Source organism: Python bivittatus, unplaced genomic scaffold, assembly GCF_059951505.1.
Source record: "Python bivittatus isolate LINGU-HERP-01145 unplaced genomic scaffold, Pbiv_v1 ctg000080_np1212, whole genome shotgun sequence".
Taxonomy (NCBI): domain Eukaryota; kingdom Metazoa; phylum Chordata; class Lepidosauria; order Squamata; family Pythonidae; genus Python; species Python bivittatus.
In genome coordinates, this window is record NW_028277035.1 from 6660267 (window position 1) to 6679446 (window position 19180).

A 19180-nucleotide genomic window follows, 5' to 3' on the forward strand; every position below is an offset into this window, starting at 1 on the left:
AAACATTGCACATATTTTAAGAATAAATTTTAAAGTCCACGTCAATCTTCCTTTTTATAAACCTCTGATTCCTTAGCATGAAGGTTTTTAATGTTGTTGTTATAGATTTAATTATGCAGGTGGTCCTCAGGTTACAACCAGTTGTTCAGGGACTGTTCAAACTTGCAGTGGCACTGAACGAGGGGACTTATGATGGTTCTTAGAGCTATGGCTGTTGCAGCATCCCCACAGTCATGTGGTCACAATTTCTGACATTCCCTGCCACCTTTCCACAAGCAAAGTCAATGGATAAGCTGGCAGGAAGTCAGAAGTCACAGACATGTGAGGTCCTCACTAATGACCCGCACAGTCCTTGCTTAACAACGGCAAGCAGGACTGTCAGAATTGCCATCTCTAAGAGATGTGGTCATGTGACTTGTGCTTTATGACTATATTGCTTAGCGATAGCAGTTCCAGTCCCAATTGCCGTTGTAACCCAAGGACTACCTGTATTGTCTAAGTACAGAACATAATGTCCGTATGTGTGTGTGTGTATACATACACAGTATAGTGTATCTATAGCTTTTCTATCAATTGGGGAAATATTCAGATGTATTTATTTACTTTTTCATATAACAGGGTAATATTCTATTAGGGTATATAATAGAGTAATATCCTATTTCCTGAATGTGTCATTACACAGCCTGTATCTCCAGGTTGGTGGGATGCAGGCAGCATACTTTGAATTGAATAAAATAGCATTAGTGTACTTGAGATAAAACTGGACTTGAGTTGCATTTCTGGCATACAAAAGGGGCAAAACCTGCTGGTACCATTCTTACTGTTAGCAGAGAATGCTACATGTAGTACAGGTATGATTAAGGCTGATTATCTAGTGTACTTCTTCACTTATTAAAAAGCATTTGTGAAAGCCTTGGTTGACCAAAGCCCTGGCCAGAGGTAGATATCTCTGGGCGCATCTGGTGACCATTCTGATATATAGAAGATTGGAATGCAAGAAGAGTTAATGGTAAGGAAATGAATTAATGAAATGAAAGAAAGACAAATAGATCTGTAGTTTGCTTGTTAAATTAAGAGAAAGGAGAAGGATGTAATAGATTTAAATGAAGGTGATTTGATTTTGAAGTGAGCTGATAAATACATTAAGTCTGTTGGAAAGTATGGGTTAGGTTCATGTAGTTTGTTGTAGTTTCATATGAAAGTAAGACTACATAGGTTAGTGGTGTCCCATGCTACATTTCAGTGAATTGTGTTAGTGTGAGGAACAAGGATGAGGTCAGGGAAACATTGAGCAAGAATCTGAATGAATGTCATCTGGGAAAAGGTTATTCTATTAGTTGACATGAATGGATGGATTGAAATGAAATGAGAGAGTACAGAAGAAGTGATTGGGCTATTTGGTTATCCAAGAATAAATGTTTGATGAATATTGTTTGATGAATATTGTTTGATGAATATCTGCTTTAAAAAAGTTTTGTTTCAGATGCATAGTTTAAGCATTGTAATATTCAAGCATGCTTGTGGGAAAGGAATCATTATAAATCTGTAAGCTTGACTGATTTGATTGAGTAAAAATAGAAATATTGCAGGACGAGAACATACAGGTTGTGAAAGATCCTATTTATTTATAAATCTAGGGAGAGGGGGTGGTGAAGAGAAAAATCTTCAGGCCCAGTTAAGAGGCCTGTTGAAGAGGCAAAGCTTTATTTGGCATAGTATTTGCTCTAGCAAATGGTATGATTAAACATTTCAATTCCAAAAGCTAATTTCTTGAAAACTATTAATTTAAAATAATACCACCTAGAGGCAAGAATTCTATGTGGAGTTGCCTTTGGAAATGATCCAGAATCTTCAATTGAGACAGACAAAACATGTGACATTTATATGGCATCAACCTCTTTATTTATTGCTGTGTATTTCCAAACAGTATTTCAAAATACTGGTTCCAGCATTTAAAGCACGAACTATTTGGGATTTCCTTGACCCATATTGACCTGTTTGTTATTCAAGTTCAGGTATGGAGGCTTTCTGACTTGCCCATCTTTTTGTGTTTAAATAAATTAAAACTTAAAATCTTCAAAAGTGGTTATTTTGGTTAATTATCAGCCACCTGGGATTTATCAAGTCTCATCACTGCCATTTTTAAAGAAAGTCCTAAAGATTTATTTATTTACTTTCCCTGAATAGTGTTTTTTTCTCTGTTCTGGTGCTGGAGTTTGCACTAGGAGCTGCTAGTAACTAGCTGTTGATGCTGCTTTTATTAATGCCATTTATTTATTTATTTATTAAGCTTGTACTTGATTCCCAGTGACTGAGTGGTCCACAAGTTAAAAAAAAAAAGTGTCACTTAGCAACCAAGTTGCCGGTCCCAATTGTGGTTGCTAAACGGGGACTACCTGTATATTCATAAATGGTGAAATATCATATACAGTCAGGTCCAGAAATATTGGGACATCGACACAATTCTAACATCTTTGGCTCTATACACCACCACAATGGATTTGGAATGAAACAAACACAATATGTGTTAACTGCAGACTGTCAGCTTTAATTTGAGGGTATGTACATCGAACTCAGGTGAACGGTGTAGGAATTACAACAGTTTGCATATGTGCCTCCCACTTGTTAAGGGACCAAAAGTAATGGGACAGAATAATAATCATACATCAAACTTTCCCTTTTTAATACTTGGTTGCAAATCTGTTGCAGTCAATCACAGCCTGAAGTCTGGAACGCATAGACATCACCAGACGCTGGGTTTCATCCCTGGTGATGCTCTGCCAGGCCTCTACTGCAACTGTCTTCAGTTCCTGCTTGTTCTTGCGGCATTTTCCCTTCAGTTTTGTCTTCAGCAAGTGAAATGCATGCTCAATGGGATTCAGGTCAGGTGATTGACTTGGCCATTGCATAACATTCCACTTCTGTCCCTTCAAAAACTCTTTGGTTGCTTTTGCAGTATGCTTTGGGTCATTGTCCATCTGTACTGTGGAGCGCCGTCCAATGAGTTCTGCAGCATTTGGCTGAATGTGAGCAGATAATATTGCCCGAAACACTGCAGAATTCATCCTGCTGCTTTTGTCAGCAGTCACATCATCAATAAATACAAGAGAACCAGTTCCATTGGCAGCCATACATGCCCACGCCATGACACTACCACCACCATGCTTCACTGATGAGGTGGTATGCTTAGGATCATGAGCAGTTCCTTTCCTTCTCCATACTCTTCTCTTCCCATCACTCTGGTACAAGTTGATCTTGGTCTCATCTGTCCATAGGATGTTGTTCCAGAACTGTGAAGGCTTTTTTAGATGTCGTTTGGCAAACTCTAATCTGGCCTTCCTGTTTTTGAGGCTCACCAATGGTTTATATCTTGTGGTGAACCCTCTGTATTCACTCTGGTGAAGTCTTCTTTTGATTGTTGACTTTGACACACATACACCTACCTCCTGGAGAGTGTTCTTGATCTGGCCAACTGTTGTGAAGGGTGTTTTCTTCACCAGGGAAAGGATTCTTCGGTCATCCACCACAGTTGTTTTCTGTTGTCTCCCGGGTCTTTTGGTGTTGCTGAGCTTACCGGTGCATTCCTTCTTTTTGAGAATGTTCCAAACAGTTGTTTTGGCCACGCCTAATGTTCTTGCTACCTCTCTAATGGGTTTGTTTTGTTTCTTCAGCCTAATGATGGCTTGCTTCACTGATAGTGACAGCTCTTTGGATCTCATCTTGAGAGTTGACAGCAACAGATTCCAAATGCAAATAGCACACTTGAAATTAACTCTAGGCCTTTTATCTGCACATTGTAATTGGGGTACTGAGGGGATATTACACACCTGGCCATGGAACAGCTGAGAAGCCAATTGTCCCATTACTTCTGGTCCCTTAACAAGTGGGAGGCACATATGCAAACTGTTGTAATTCCTACACCGTTCACCTGAGTTGGATGTACATACCCTCAAATTAAAGCTGACAGTCTGTAGTTAACGCACATTGTGTTTGTTTCATTCCAAATCCATTGTGGTGGTGTATAGAGCCAAAGATGTTAGAATTGTGTCGATGTCCCAATATTTCTGGACCTGACTGTAGAATGAGAAAGAAAAACAAAATGATTTTGATGAGGAGTTCCAAGTTATGGTGGTTGCAAGGAAGGTACTTTTTTTTATCCCAGTTAGATGCATGTAGGATATATCAAATAATATCTTTGGATCCTTTTGATGAGCAGGGTAAGAGACATGCTTTGGTCCCCAAGGAGCTGTAAAACAATATAAAATTCTTAACTATGCAGTTCTTTTAACTATTTAAAGATAATATGCTGAATTGAGCCCAAGAATGTCCTGAAGCTAGTGAATGGATTGAAGGTTGGTGCCTGCAGGACCGCCTACGCCAACTAGGACTGGCTTAACTCTAACTGCTATCTGAGTAGCAAAGCCAGGTTTAAGAGACAATAGATAATAAAGTCTAGAGATCTTTGGATTCTCAAAGATGCTTGCCAACTTCCCTAATTCTCACATGCAGCGCATACAAGGGAAACTGATGAATCCCTATTAATTAGTAAAATGTCTAGCTTGTAGAAGGAATGCTAATCCACTAATCTTGAGTAAGAGTCAGTTTGATTGCCTCCATCTAGCACAATACCAGCCTATTTTTCCCAGATATATGAAGGTGTTTTGGGGCAACTTATTACTTGATTACAACCCTTCTGCCTCCACCCCCTCCCTTGCCTGGTATAGTGACAATTTTACATCTATGAAAACTGCTATGCAAGTTCCCCTTTCCCACTGAATATCAAATACAATAACTTTAAATTGATACCATGTTAGCTGCCCTGTCCTCCCCCCGCCCCTTTGTCGCAACAAAAACAACAGGCAAGATGTACTCATCTCATTAAACTACAGTGTGGTTTGTTCTGAGAATAGCATGATGTGAATGAATGAGATCAGTGAATAATCCAAATTGTACAGTAAGTCAAAATTTGAATCTCTGGCTTGTGTATTGATGCTTAATTGTAGTTTATTCGTATGTGTGAACAAGAACATAAGGGTTGGGTGTGGTTCCCTGGCTTGTTCTGCTTTTTTTATATACCATATCCCAGCTCTCTTATTAATACAAATAAAAAAAGGCAAGAGGATCTAAAAAAGAAGAGCATCTAATTAGAATTTCACCAAATAAGGTTTGTATATACATTAGCCCTGGCTTGTTCACCAACCCTTGGTTAAAACAAACCATGACTTAGCTTGATAGTGAGTGTAGCCTATAGAACCTTGTGGCAACCATAAAGCTCAAGAGATTGATTATGGTATAAACATTTGTAGATTACATGCTAAATAATGAGATACATGAAATAGTAATGCAGAATTGCAGTTCCTCATCTGTTTGTGGATGTTCTGAAGGATTGTAAACAGTGAGGTTGTAGGGAAATGAAATGTAAACAATACTAACAATAACTAACAGGGATAATATTGATAGTTACCTTTCATAGAACAGTTCTTGGTGAAAACACAAACATCCTTCCATAGTTAAGCATTTTTACTTAGATACACAAGTAAAACTTTTTATCCACCAAATGGAAAGAAGGACTTTGTTTCCACGTATATCTTGTCAAAGAGTGGAACACTACATGTAACAAACTCCTCATCTTATGACATACCTGTGCACATGTGTTAGTCATACAGGAAGGTTTCTTTCCATCATTGCTGCAAAAACATTACTAACATGGGCTTTAGTTTATCTTCAGTCATAAATAGGTAATTGGTAGAGATAAAATCTGCTTAATTTCAAATGGTCCAGCTCAGAGCATGAGACCCTCTTGTTTACTGGGATTTACTCTCAAGTGCACTTAGGTTTGGATACTTCAGTAAAGATGAAGATTGGAATTGGCCCTTCTGTTTGTTTGTTGCTGTCTTGGGCTGACAAAGTGTAGTTCTGTAAATAATTTGGACATCAATTCTTTCTTATTGAAAATGAAAAGGTTCTGGAATTAACCTTAACACTTTTTAATAGAATTTGCAAAAACCTGTATTGACTTTTTAAAAATATATTGGCTTATATGCTTTGAATCTTGCTTTAACCTCTCTCTTTCATTTCTTCCAAATGAGCATGCTTTTGAGTTTAATTTCAATTGTTTGTAATATGTATTTTTTTAATGGGAAATTATTATGAACTACAGTCTGAATAAATGAGATTATGATGATATTAATGTTCGATTGGATGGAAGAGAAGTAATTTTGCTTATGTATCTAATTGAGACAAAGTTGTTGAACAGAGCCAAATGATTGTTTCATTTCTATACATAATAGAACCACAAAGTTAATAGGTATTTGATTTTAAGTTAAAAACGTAATTTCCATTAAAGTTGCTTTATCATGTTTATTCATTGCAAGTTTGTATTAAACTAAGGGGGATCTAGTTGAGTAGCTGAGGGCAGTTAGTATTTCCAAAGTGATTGGGCTGGGAAAACTATTTGAAAGATCTTACAACTGTCAGTCCTAGAAAAATTAGGACATCTCAGGTGATCATGAGCTATGTTCTTTCTACCTGCCTATGACTTACAAGATGTTAAATAAAGGGCCAGTAGTAAGGGTGTGATGATACCATTGTTTTTGTCAGTAGTTAAAATCTTTATCTGAATCATCAATGTCCTGGAACAGCAGCCTCTGTGTTCTTGTGAGCAAGTTCTACATGTTCAGCAATGTGGTCTCAGAGGGCAATTATTATGGAATCCGAGAGCTTTCTTCTAGGATTGAGATGTCTAGTTCTTTTTTCCTTAATAACATCTGACACCTTTCCCCACCCTCAAGTACCTCCTGAAATGTAAACATTTTCATTTTACTGATAATCTGCAGTATGTCAGCAGAAGTGTGGGAATACTGAATTTGCAATGTCAATGGGATGCTCTTTTAATAGGGCTGATTGCTTTTAGGAGTGTCATGGCAACGCTTAAAATTTAATTTCTGTTTCTTAAGCTTCAATTCCACTCAACTTTTTATTTCAGTTTTTATTTATTTATTTATTTATTCACAAATTATGTTAGTTGCGTTGAACATCTAGGTACATAATAATTAAAGAGGATTCAGAAATGCAAACAAAAATGCTTCTTTGAGATGCTTTAGGTTTTCTCTGTCCCAGAGGTCAGTAATCTCCCCCCTTCCCCTTGGCCCTTTTCTGTACCCTTTGAAACTTTTGGGATGATTTCTGAAGGCTGGCAGCACAGTTTCCTGTCATTTTGTGGTGGAAGCATGAAAAATGTAATGTAATCCTAAAATATCATACGACAGTTACAGCAAAACAAAAACAAAACAAAATTAGAAAAAAAAATCTTCCTAAAAAATCCAAACAGGCCTCCCTCATTCTGTGTCTTTCAGTCCTCCATTAGTGCTATGTTCTGTATAGTTTGTATCCCATAAAATATTGAAATAGAGGGAGAAAAAGGGTCAGAATCCTCAATAAAAGTATATATTTCTATTTGTTTTGCAGTCATACTATGGTTTATACTGTTCAAATGCAATAGCACACTAGTTTACCATAAAAGACAATCTGCAAGAGTATGCAGAGATTATTCATGCAATTCCAAATCTTAGTTTAGCATCATTCCTGAAAAGAGCCATGTCTAAGAACTAAAAGATAAGGTTTCTTTGCCAAGATAATCAGGTTTAACAGTGTGGGAGAGTTTTCAAATGTAACTCTGAAGCATTTCCACAGTACGAGTTAAAGAGTTTAGTGTTAACAATTCAAATCTCTTCTGTATTTATCAGATATAAAATATGCCTTTATTCTGCATTCCTGCCACAGAAGAATTTTACACCCTTCCTTCCTTCCTTCCTTCCTTCCTTCCTTCCTTCCTTCCTTCCTTCCTTCCTTCCTTCCTTCCTTCCTTCCTTCCTTCCTTCCTTCCTTCCTTCCAGGATAAAAATGAGAAGCAGTAGCTTTGTGGCTTTTTAATTTACTTCACAAATATAATTAAAACAGTTGCTTTATAATGAATTTTGGAAGTTAAATAAATAGATAAAGCCTTTCTAATTTTTTGGATTTCTGTTAATATCAACCAATTCTTATAAAAATGCAGTGACTACAGATGTAATTTTTTAATGATATATTAATACAGATAATAAAATCGAAAAGACAGGTAGTTATTGCCATATAATTATTCTAAAGGGACAAATTATAAAACATTTCCTAGCATAGATAGTAATAAGTTTTAGCTATGAATTTATAAATATCCTCAAAATTGACATAATGTAAGAAAATAACTGATTTTCTTTTCTTTTCTTTTGTAACAGTTACAATTAAGTTAGTATCTTGCTCTTTGCCCCCTATCCAGCTCCTTCTTGGAGTTTATCTTTTTGCATTAGCTATATGTACATTCCTCTCTATATAAATGCTTTTAATTGGTGCTGCTGAAAAAAGTTTTAAACTATTTAAAATGTGGAAAAATTCCTTCCCAAATTTTTTGACAGAGAGAGACTGAGAACACACAGCATTGAATCATCAGGAAAATTGAAGATTTCCCCTGAACAGCATTGGGATTTTACTGCAGAGGACTTGAAAGACCTTGGAGAAATTGGACGAGGCGCTTATGGTTCTGTCAACAAAATGGTCCACAAACCAAGTGGGCAAATTATGGCTGTTAAAGTAGGTGATGCCCATAATTATTTGTACTTCCGACAGTAGGGGCAAAACGTGATGGAGAATTTAATGTTCATCCATCTAGCACTCAGCAAGTGTCTGTTGTTTCCCTCAGTACCAGCACTTTATAAGTGCTATATTGGCTGAGAGAACTGTCTTATTACTGGTTTATCTGATGTGATATACAACATTTGAAGAAAATAAATCCATTCTCTTTTAAATTGTGTGCATACGCATATCATGGGATTAAAAAAAAGTTGAAAGGTTGTAGTGATACGGATATAATACTTTTCATGGACAGGTCATTAGTTTAAACTAACGTGCTTATGGAATTTTAAATGTTCTTCAACAACTTTTCTCCAGGAGCACTGCAGATGCCTTTAAGTTACATTAAGGAATATAATGAAGGAATCAGTTCTCCTCATTCCTGTTCCTTCCACTCTCTTAAGAGTGTGCATGAAATGAAAATATTTTGATCTCAGCTCTGAATAAAATGCAACCACTTGGAATATTTCAAGTGGATTGTTGTCCAACAGAACTTGACATGGTTTGAGTGTTCTACCACAGGGAATGTTGAGAATTGCTTTCTCCCTTGTTCCCTCATTTTTCATTCTATAGCAATAAAGGGGTGAGTGGGAGTGGAAAATGTGTGGGACCTTTTTTTTAAAAAAAAATTAAAACCCTTTAAAATTCCAATAGCTAACAGTGGAAGCAACAGTTAAGCATTCTTTTTTGCAGCTTGCTTGCATGCTACAGCACTGAGACCAGCAAAGGGCAATAGAAGTGCATTTATTGTATATGAATTGACCCTAACACCATAATAGCAGCAAAAATATATTAGTCTGGTTATTAGCTTGAGACTTCTTCCTAATGCATGCACAGTGCATGTTTTACATTTCAGATGCTGCCTGAAAAGCTGAACAAACTAGTAAAATAATGCTTTACATTGATAATCTGAAACTTTAATTACATAGATGCAGCATATCTATATGTCTATATTTTACACATCCACAGTGCATACTGTAGTTTTGCATTGAAAAAGTACAATTAAGCACAGAGAAAATAACTTTATATTACTAGTCATGAACTCTAACTTCTCCATAGCAGAGTACTTAAAAACAGCAATACACTTACCAATCAATAGGCAGTAATCATTTTGTTATGTCCTGCTCCCACTGGTCAGACCATTGAAAGAACATAGAATGAAATTATCCTCTTTTATCCTAAATTTGGTGTAATTTATTCTGAGTAGAGGATTGCAGCTCCATTAAATCATGTTTTCTGCTAGAAAAATGTAGAAGAATCTTAGTTGAGGTTGTGGCTTATTCACGTGTGAAGGTGAGAGCCGAATTACTGAAGTAAAAAGTTTAAACTTGTCTGAAAATGTTCCAGACCTTTTCACTGTTATTCTTTGGTTTAATGTAGAAAGTGTGATAGTGCACCACTTACATGACATTGTGGGAAGTTTATTGTTTAAAAGTGTCTGTTGTAGGTATGGTATAATTATTTTTCTTCTATTACGCTTTTTGGAAACATGAAAGTGAATAGTGTATGAGTTCTGCTTATAACAACCCATCTGGCATTTGCTCTGGAAGAAGCTGACATAGTTCTGAGAGCTCTGCCAGAGAAGTTAAGCGTAGGCTAATTCTGAGATGAAAGGGCAACCATTCAAAGAAGACTTCCTGTGGGGATTTGGAGCATTAGCAGAACTTATAAAATGTTATAAAAGTAGGAATGGATTTCAACTTGTCAGCTTAGGCTATGCACTCTTCATTATTTATATCATACTTAGGCTTAGCATTACTTTTATATACTGTATAGTTTTAATCTTATCTAGAATACCTGTATGCTTCATGCTTTTAAATATTGGTTTGCTTGCTTGAAATTTTTACATCAGCTCTTTCTGTTCCATCTGTTCAATGGCAGCTAAAAGTGAACTTAAAGGGCGGGGGGATTCTGAGTTTCTAAGGGAAGTGGCAATAAAGTGCCAAAATTATTTAAACTTTTCAAGGAAAAGATTGTTCAGAAAGTCGGGAGGGAAATTTATAAAATAGGAACAAACTCAAGAGTTGGGATGACTTCAAGCTTAGTTGGGTTGATGATTCAAGAAAAAATACAAAATAACTACTTTACAGATGGTATCAGGCAAGTATTTAGGTCATAGGAAATCTTAACATTCAAGGAATGATTAGATCTAGAGGGGAATGATGAAGGTTAGAGGAACTGATGGTTTATTTATTGCCATAAATAGCTATGGTATTGCTTGAGTTAAAGATACTGCAAGAAGAAAATAAATGTTAAATCAACTTTAGAAGAAGAAATTATTGTTATGTTTTCGAATGTGTTTTAGAGTCAAGACTTCATTTTTTGCATAATAGGCAATATCTTCAGTATCCATAACTTCCAAACAAACAGATGGATTCTTTGCTTATTGTTTTCTGGGATGTGGAATGATAGATAGCTATGGAAGCGTTTGCCCAGAAAAGGCATCACATACCTCTGAAATAAAACAAAACCTTCCTATGTCTGCTATTCTGTGTTCTCATGTAGATTGGAAAACTTCTTTGGAGGAGCACTGAGGATACAATAGTGAAGTGAAGTCTAGAGCTCCATAATACAAGCAGACTATTGTTGCTATAAGGATTTTGTGTGTGAGATGTGATTGCTTAATTATAACTTAGTGACATATGTAGTTTTAAATTAGTTTGTTTAGAATTGCTAATAAAAAAGTTATCCCCAGTTTGCATCAAAAATGTGAGAGAGGGATTAATCCTTTGTTTCATACCCCTTTTGAAAAAAACCACTTTGTGCTGTTTGCTGCAAATAGCAACTGAAGTAAACAAGGTTGAGGAGGTTCAGGTGGGAAAAAGACAAGAAAGACAGCTATGCAGACCTGAGATGATTTGAGGCTGCTGAGTCTGTCTTTTCTAAAGAGTCCAGTCAGCCAGTTCTAAGCATATTAGCGAATGATTTTAATCCAGAATGTAGTTTGGCATTTTTCATCGGATATAATTTAGTCTTTGATCGTCAGATGAGTTCCATCCACCAACCTGAAGATGGATGATTCTTTAGCTGAGGAAACCAAAAAACAAGCCATCTACTCACTTCACCATAGTTGTGGTGCTGTTTTCTTTATTGTAGATCTCAGTGTAAATATGAAAAGATTCTAGTGCAGTTTGCTATTCTAGTTACCAATTTAGGATAAAGTTGTTGCATTGCTGTGAACAGATTCCATGCTTTTTAAATATTTTTTTTAAAAAATCATGATTCGGATGAGATTAATTATGTAATAGTGCCATTGGTAATGCTTGAACAGTCCTCATTTTTCTTATCTCCATGTCTTCCTGTGAATGTTCATTTTAATGCTACTGTACTGTGTCTGCCTCATAGAAAAAAAATACCAAAATTGTTCCTGTAAGGCTCATCAGGTGTCAGATATCTTGCAATTCGATGATATTTAGCTTTACAAAGCTTTCATTAATAGGAAGAAATTGTGAAAAGCTGTGCTTATTTTGGACTCAATGCTTTTACTTTTAATATAGGTTAATGCCGTATCACTTAATACAGTAATCATTTTGTGTGTACTCTTGCTCTCACTGTTCAGGCAATGGCATAATTTCCCCGATTATTAGGAAAAAAATATATATACTGAGGTGTAATGTTGTTTTAGAAATTCTGCCAGTCGCCATAATGGAAAATCCACGTAGTGCATGACTGGACACCTTTCTTAGCTTGTCAGGATTGATACATTGTCTCAGAGGATCAATTAGTCCTTTTGCTTCCGTAGGGTCCTATTTCTTTGCCCACTTGCACAATTAAAATATTTGTCTTCCAAAATTTATTACAAGAACTACTCTTCGCCAGATAAAGAATTTCTGTGCCTTCCTTATGGTAGATGTTGCAAATAATGGTTTTCAAAGTATAATAAAAAAATTGAACAGAGAAAATAGCAAATTGGCATTGATTCGAACAAGAGTATGATACGGACCCCTATTCAGAGATCCTGCCAGCCAAGGCTTTGATAGTCCACTTTATCTTTTTGTCTAATATAATCCAAGGACTTTTAGTAGTATGGAGTTACTTGCCAAGCATTCTCTCCTTTGAGAAGGCTAATGGTGTCTTTGGTTTCATTATATCTTAGAGTTTTACCAACTGTTTCCAAGTCACAACTAGTGAAAAAATAAATATCTGGATGATTTGCATTAGCTTTATCTCTGTTTGGTGAATTGTTGTTGTTTTTAATTTATTTATTTACAAACATTTTTCCTTAAAAGAAAATGCAGAAATTCAGCTTGCCTTTTCATAGCATAAATTGCACAAGAAAACCAAGTGTTTAATATATTTATACATGATACTTTTGAATGTCCTTTTTAAACTCTCTAGAGTGATCAGAAAATGTTTAATAGGTAATTATCCAATTTACTTAGGAAAATATTTTCTCAGTGTTTGGGGAATCTTCCACATTTATTGTATGAACTGTGATTCATTGGTCCTTGGATTTTTTTTCTATGCTTGAATGGAATTAACAATTGTCTGCACAGCCATTGTGAGGAGGGAACAATATTTAGAGTAAGTGAATGCATAGGTTGCAGTAAGGGTAGTCAAACTGTTTCAAATGCAAACTTTGAGCTCAAAATTTATTTATTCTACTTATATTCTACGCATCTCTATTGACTCACCATAGTTTAAAAAAAAATCAAAAACATGCAAACATCCAAGGTAAATATCAATAAATTAAAACCACGAATAACTACTCAGAGTTACACCAAGTCAGGATAAATTTTAATAATGGTGGTAATGAAAAATAAACAGATAAGAGAACCAAAAAATTGTATCAACAGTTAAATCTATGTAAATAATACATAGTGAAATAAATTAAAGATGATGACCACAAACTTTGGAACCCAACGCTATTCTGAAAAGTTCCACCTTCAGTAGCTTCTGCAGTGTGAGAAGGAATAGTGCATGTCTTAATTCTGAGGGGAGAGTGCCCCACAAGGCTGCAGCAGCAACTGAGAAACAGCCCTCCCCCCCCCCCGGCTTCCATTCCCCTTATTTAAAAAAATACAGTATGACCAAAAACGTCTTGGGAAGGACATATTAGAGAGGCTCACTGGAAGCTGGGAACTGAACATGGAAGTGTGTGTGTTGCAAGGAAACACTGTTGTAGTTAGCAAAACACATTTGCATCAACATAAGTTTCTGACTGGTGTTAGCTTGTATCTTCGGTGTTATCTCTCTTTCTGGGATTAATTATGTCTGATTACAAATTAGGATGTGTTCTGTATGATTAAATTAAAGAACTGGCTTAATTTTTTTCTGTTAAGTTAAATTTAAATTCTGTTGAATTTATTTGCCAAGCTAGGATTTTCTTCCATTTGAGAACATTTCAGATTGATAACATCCATTTATATTTTAAAAACCTGTCTACCATGACTTCTTGTGAATTTAATGATAATATGTCTTTATCATTCTTTCAGAGAATTCGGTCAACAGTGGATGAAAAGGAACAGAAACAGCTTTTAATGGATTTGGATGTAGTAATGCGAAGTAGTGACTGCCCGTATATTGTTCAGTTTTATGGAGCACTCTTCAGAGAGGTTGGCACAATTAAGAATTTGCTTAGTTTACATCTAAAGGTGTAGGTATTTTCAGAATGTTTGATGGATAATGGCATGCATTAATTGAAGGGCAAGATAGATGCAGTTTTCTGTATAACATCACATGAGGTGGGGTACATGCAAGAGAAATTTATCAGGACTAATTCTAACAGTTGAATGTAAAAATGTATATTTGATTTTATTTTGGTGTTTGATAAAAAAGTTCATTATGACTTTGTGCTCTGTGTTTTCAAACTTTCTTTTATTACATTATATTTTATCCAGTCAACCCTCCAAGTAGATTTGGGTGGTATACTTTTATCCTCACAATAATCCTGCAGGGTAGGTTAGTCCAAGGGATTATAACTGGCCCAGTGTTATTTATGAGGTTCCTGGATCAGTGGTGACTTGAACCCCAGCCTTCCTGGTCCTGAACTGCCAGTATGCTAGCTTTCCACACAGTCCACCAAAGAAGGCTTGAGTTCTGCTCATGGAATCCCTACATATTGTCGAGGACATGTTTTGGGCAGGGCACTGAGTCACAGTTGTTGAGCCTTGCTATCACTCCAGGTATCTGAAAGGGTGCATGTCTGGTGCTCTCCTTGTAACAGCACCTCACAGAAGCAGTTTGATAATGCTGTGCAACCTCACCTTTTACGGAAGCTTGCTTAGTGATACTGATCTTCTACTGCGGAGCATATCAAAAGCCCAAAGAACATAATGTAATTGTTGGTAGTATATAATATAATTATAAGTTAAAATCTCTTGGTCTAACCTACCCTGCGGGATTACTGCGAGGATAAAAGCATACCACCCAAATCTACTTGGAGGGTTGATTGGATAAAATATATAATTTTAGGACACAAAGTCATACAGTATAATGTTATTTTCATTCAGGCAACAGGCAACATTTTTTTATTTAATGAAAAGGAGGTGATTTTTTTTCACTTAATTCAGCTCTCAGAAATTACACCAAATACCAGAAGTGTATTGTTCATTTCATAAAAATAGGAATTTCTATTTTCTGCAATTTATGAGAGCCCCATTAAGTTGAAAGATACCTCTTTTTTCATGAAATAGACTGAAATTTAATCCACTTATGAACCAAATATAATTTCACCAGTTGTCCCTATATAATGAAATTGACTGCTTTTGCAAGTAAAGGACAATGTCATTTAAATATACAGTGTACTCATTATAGCACATTATTTAGTGTAATGAAAAGATAATTGTTATGAAGAAGTTTGAAATTGTAGAATTCATTAGTAATCATTTGAAGAAAACTGGTTATATATGTTGGAAGGAAGAAGAGAAGTTTCAAGAAATTACAAGCTAGCAGGCTTGAAGTCTTGGAGCTATTAAATGGCTTGTTGTTCAGTTGTTCTTGACTTCATGACCCAAATCATTTTATCAGGATATCTGTTAGTAACTGCTTCTTTGAGTTCTTGTGAAGTCATGCTTCTTTCATCATTGATAGTATCTAACCACATTGTCTTTTGTGGGTCTCTTTTTCAATTGACTTTGATTTTCCCAAGCATCAGGATTTTTTCCAGTGTTCTTGCTTTTGCCCAAAATATTCAAACTTTAGTTTTAGCTTCCTTCTTAGTGCTTTCAGTGAGCAATTTGGTTTTATTTCATCCAATATTGAATAATTTGTTCTTCTTGCAGTCCAGGATATTATCAACAATACAATCTCTCGACAAAATGAAAACAGGTATTTTAGAATATTAGTTCTAAATACTAGTATTCTAGTATTGGTTCTAGAGGGTAACCAATATGTAATTAAAAAAAAATCAAACTTTTTCCTTTAATAAAAGAAATGAGTAGATCGATTTTGAATCTGTTCAAGAAGAACATATGTAAAATGTTATTTCTGCTTACTTTGCCATAATGATACAGAATGTGCACTACCGTTGATGTATGTGAGAAGACCTTCATTGCTACGTTTTCTTCCCAGAAAAAATTAATGCAGAATATCAAAGACATTTGTTTTACTTTAACAATAAAAATAATAAAACGTTTTCTTTCTTTATTTAGGGTGACTGTTGGATCTGTATGGAGCTCATGTCTACCTCGTTTGATAAATTTTACAAATATGTATATAGTGTACTAGATGACGTTATTCCAGAAGAAATTCTAGGCAAAATCACTTTAGCTGTAAGTTTTCTTTGAAAGCTCCTCTTTTTAGTGCATGCTTCTGCTTTGCTTCATTTTCCCAAACCAGCTTCTAGACAGCAATGAGTTTGATTTATTTAAGGCTTGTTACTGAAGGAACTCTGGTACTTTGCTAAATTATTCTAAAATGGCTTATTTTGTTTTCTAAGAAAGTTCAACTGTGTGAATTTTGTGTGTATGTATGTGTGTATGGCCACAGTCCCCCTCTCCCCACCCCCCATCAACCCAATCAGCTGTTTGATTGATTGCAGGGAACGGAATTATAATTCAGAGAATCTTGCAGAAAGGATAAAACCCAGTTTCATCCATAACAATTCTGCACCCATTACTTAACATTCACCTGAGTGACACTGGAAAAGAATCCAAACAGTTGGGCAGGTTGAATGATGTTCATTGTGATGGTGAGGATGGTGCATAGGATGAAATTCTGCAAACTATCACAATCATGGTGCTACTGCCTGTTAACCCATATTATTTAAGTAGGAAGCAGAGTTAGTCCATGCATTATAGTTCCCATCACAACTGCTTGTGTCCCCTTGGCCAGCTCTGTGGTCCTGGGAAAAGTGTCAGTCAGTTGGTGGCTATATTGAGGTTTTAACTGTCCCTGCCCTGGATAACAAAAGGTAAGCAAACATGTGTCTGCCTCTGTGTATGGGAAAAGCGTGTGTGTGTGTTTGTGTGTATGTGTCTAAATGTTGAGCAGGAGGAAAGGTGTTTTGTGGGTATATTTTTATGTATGAGACAATATAGGGAATACCTATGGTAGCATGTAGCCATCGGAGATTATAGGAATGTGTTTGTCTTTCTAGCAAAATTATTTTTACAGGTAGTCCTTGGGTTATGACCATTTGTTATGCAATCATTTGAAGTTATGACGGCACTAAACAAATGGTAGTTATGACAGGTCCTCAAAGTTCTAGCCATTGCAGTACCCCCATGGATACATGATCAAAATTTGGGTGCTTGAGGACTGGCCTGCATTTGCAACCAGTCACAGTGTCCCACAGTCATGTTCTTCTGCTCTGCATGAACTGCCTCTGCTTCAACTCCCCCCACCTGCTTATCTCCCCCCCCCACACACGAGATAGGCAGGGGTAGTTGAAGCAGAGGCTGTTTGTGCAGGGCAGGAGAAGCGTGAGGTCCTTGCCTAACAACTTCATGGTCCCGACCTAATGACAGCAATCTAGACTGCCGGGACTGCTGTTGCTAAGTGGCACAGTCACATGATGCTTGATGACCACTTTGCTTAGCGATGGAAATCCTGGTTCCAGTTAGGGTTGTAACCTGAGGACTACCTGTACTTATCTTCTAAGATAGTTATTTTTTTCTTTCCTTTAGTGGTACTATTGAGCACTTTCCAATTATTGTCTTTTGTTTTATTAACTATATTGTAACATTTTGTGGCTAAGATTTGGAATTTCTGCTCCATAATCTCCCTGAAATACATTCTGGAAAACTTTTGTTGATTTGGAATTGTGTTCATAATAGGACTTCAGTAGAACTCCATAAAACCTTCCTCTTTTCTCCTAGACTGTGAAAGCATTAAACCACTTAAAAGAAAACTTGAAAATCATTCACAGAGGTAGGCTTATCTGGATTTGTCTTTATTATATGAATAACTTACCTTACTTTTCAAACTGGATCTTTGGAAACAATATATCTAAAATATGGAGCCATTCAGAGACATTGCATGTGTTATGGTCTATACCTAGTTTAAAACATTTAATTCTGTCACAGTTTGTCTTGTTGAGACATTTTAATTCTGGCCATTTGCTTTTAATCTTTTAATCTGCTATTGTTTCTATTTGTTTTATTTAATCTGCTGTTGTTTCCATTTGTATTGGTGTGGATCGTAGCTTATGCACCATTTTTAGTTCAGTTTTATTCCACCCAAAGGATGCTTCCACCAGTAGAAGTGGCCATATTGCTCATTTTTGTCTCCATGCTGCAGCACTTAAAAAAGATTCTCTAGAGAGCTGGGGAGCGGGGCATTTGGAACAACGAGGACCATGGTGTTGGTAGCTGCAGGAAGTAGAGAAAATTGCCTCCTGCTTTCTTTTCCACAAATGAAAGGCATTCTATATCCACAGAAGGAAGTTCCAGGTCCCAAACAATGACTTATAATTGATTTTTTTTTCTGTTCTAAGTTATTATGAATTATTTGAATTTCTAACATTTGCTGTAATTTTCTGTATCATATCTCAAGATATACTAATAGTTATGTAAAGTACATACAGGTAGTCCTTGTTTAGTGACCACAATTGGGACTGGCAACTTGCTCATTAAATGAAGCAGTCGCTAAGTGAAACCACAACTGTGCTTATGATCTTACTTCAGCTTTCCTTTTCTTTAGAGACCTGCAAAGGTCATAAATACAAGGATCGGTCATGAAATTACTTTTTCATCACCATTATAACTGCAGATGGCCCCAAAAGAGGCAGTCACTAGACAAGGTCTACCTGTATACTATATAATTGAAAGTGTTTGCATTGGAAGCCCAAATGACCAACTACAATTATAGAAATTCCTTATTTTACCCTTGGAAAATCTGGGTGATGCACCCTTCCCCCCTAAAAAAGGTTAAAATAAGTTAAAATTGCAGCTTAAAGCAAAGATAAGGAACCTGCAGCCTTCCAGTCTGGACTAAAATTTCCAGCATTCTCTATTGTTTACTGTCCTAGCTTAACCTGCTAATAGTTCTAGTCCTCCACCTCTGGTTAAAGAAGGCATTGCCAGTTTCATCTCCTTTTCTTTGTTTTTATACTTTCATATCACCAGACCCATATGTT

General features: G+C 36.1%; 2 protein-coding genes across 8 annotated transcripts in view; one reads left to right on the plus strand and one right to left on the minus strand.

Annotated features, from left to right (window-relative positions):
* MAP2K4 (mitogen-activated protein kinase kinase 4) overlaps positions 1-19180 on the plus strand; it is a 65062-nt gene that overhangs the window by 28965 nt on the left and 16917 nt on the right. For all 7 annotated transcript variants that reach the window (XM_088133444.1, XM_088133445.1, XM_088133448.1 and 4 more), the window contains 4 exons: positions 8448-8622; positions 14097-14216; positions 16254-16373; positions 17922-17973. In XM_088133444.1, coding sequence (XP_087989570.1) covers positions 8448-8622; positions 14097-14216; positions 16254-16373; positions 17922-17973 — 467 coding nt within the window. The remainder of the gene's footprint in view (positions 1-8447; positions 8623-14096; positions 14217-16253; positions 16374-17921; positions 17974-19180) is intronic.
* Positions 1-19180, minus strand: part of MYOCD (myocardin) — a 181468-nt gene that overhangs the window by 24205 nt on the left and 138083 nt on the right. The window lies entirely within an intron of this gene.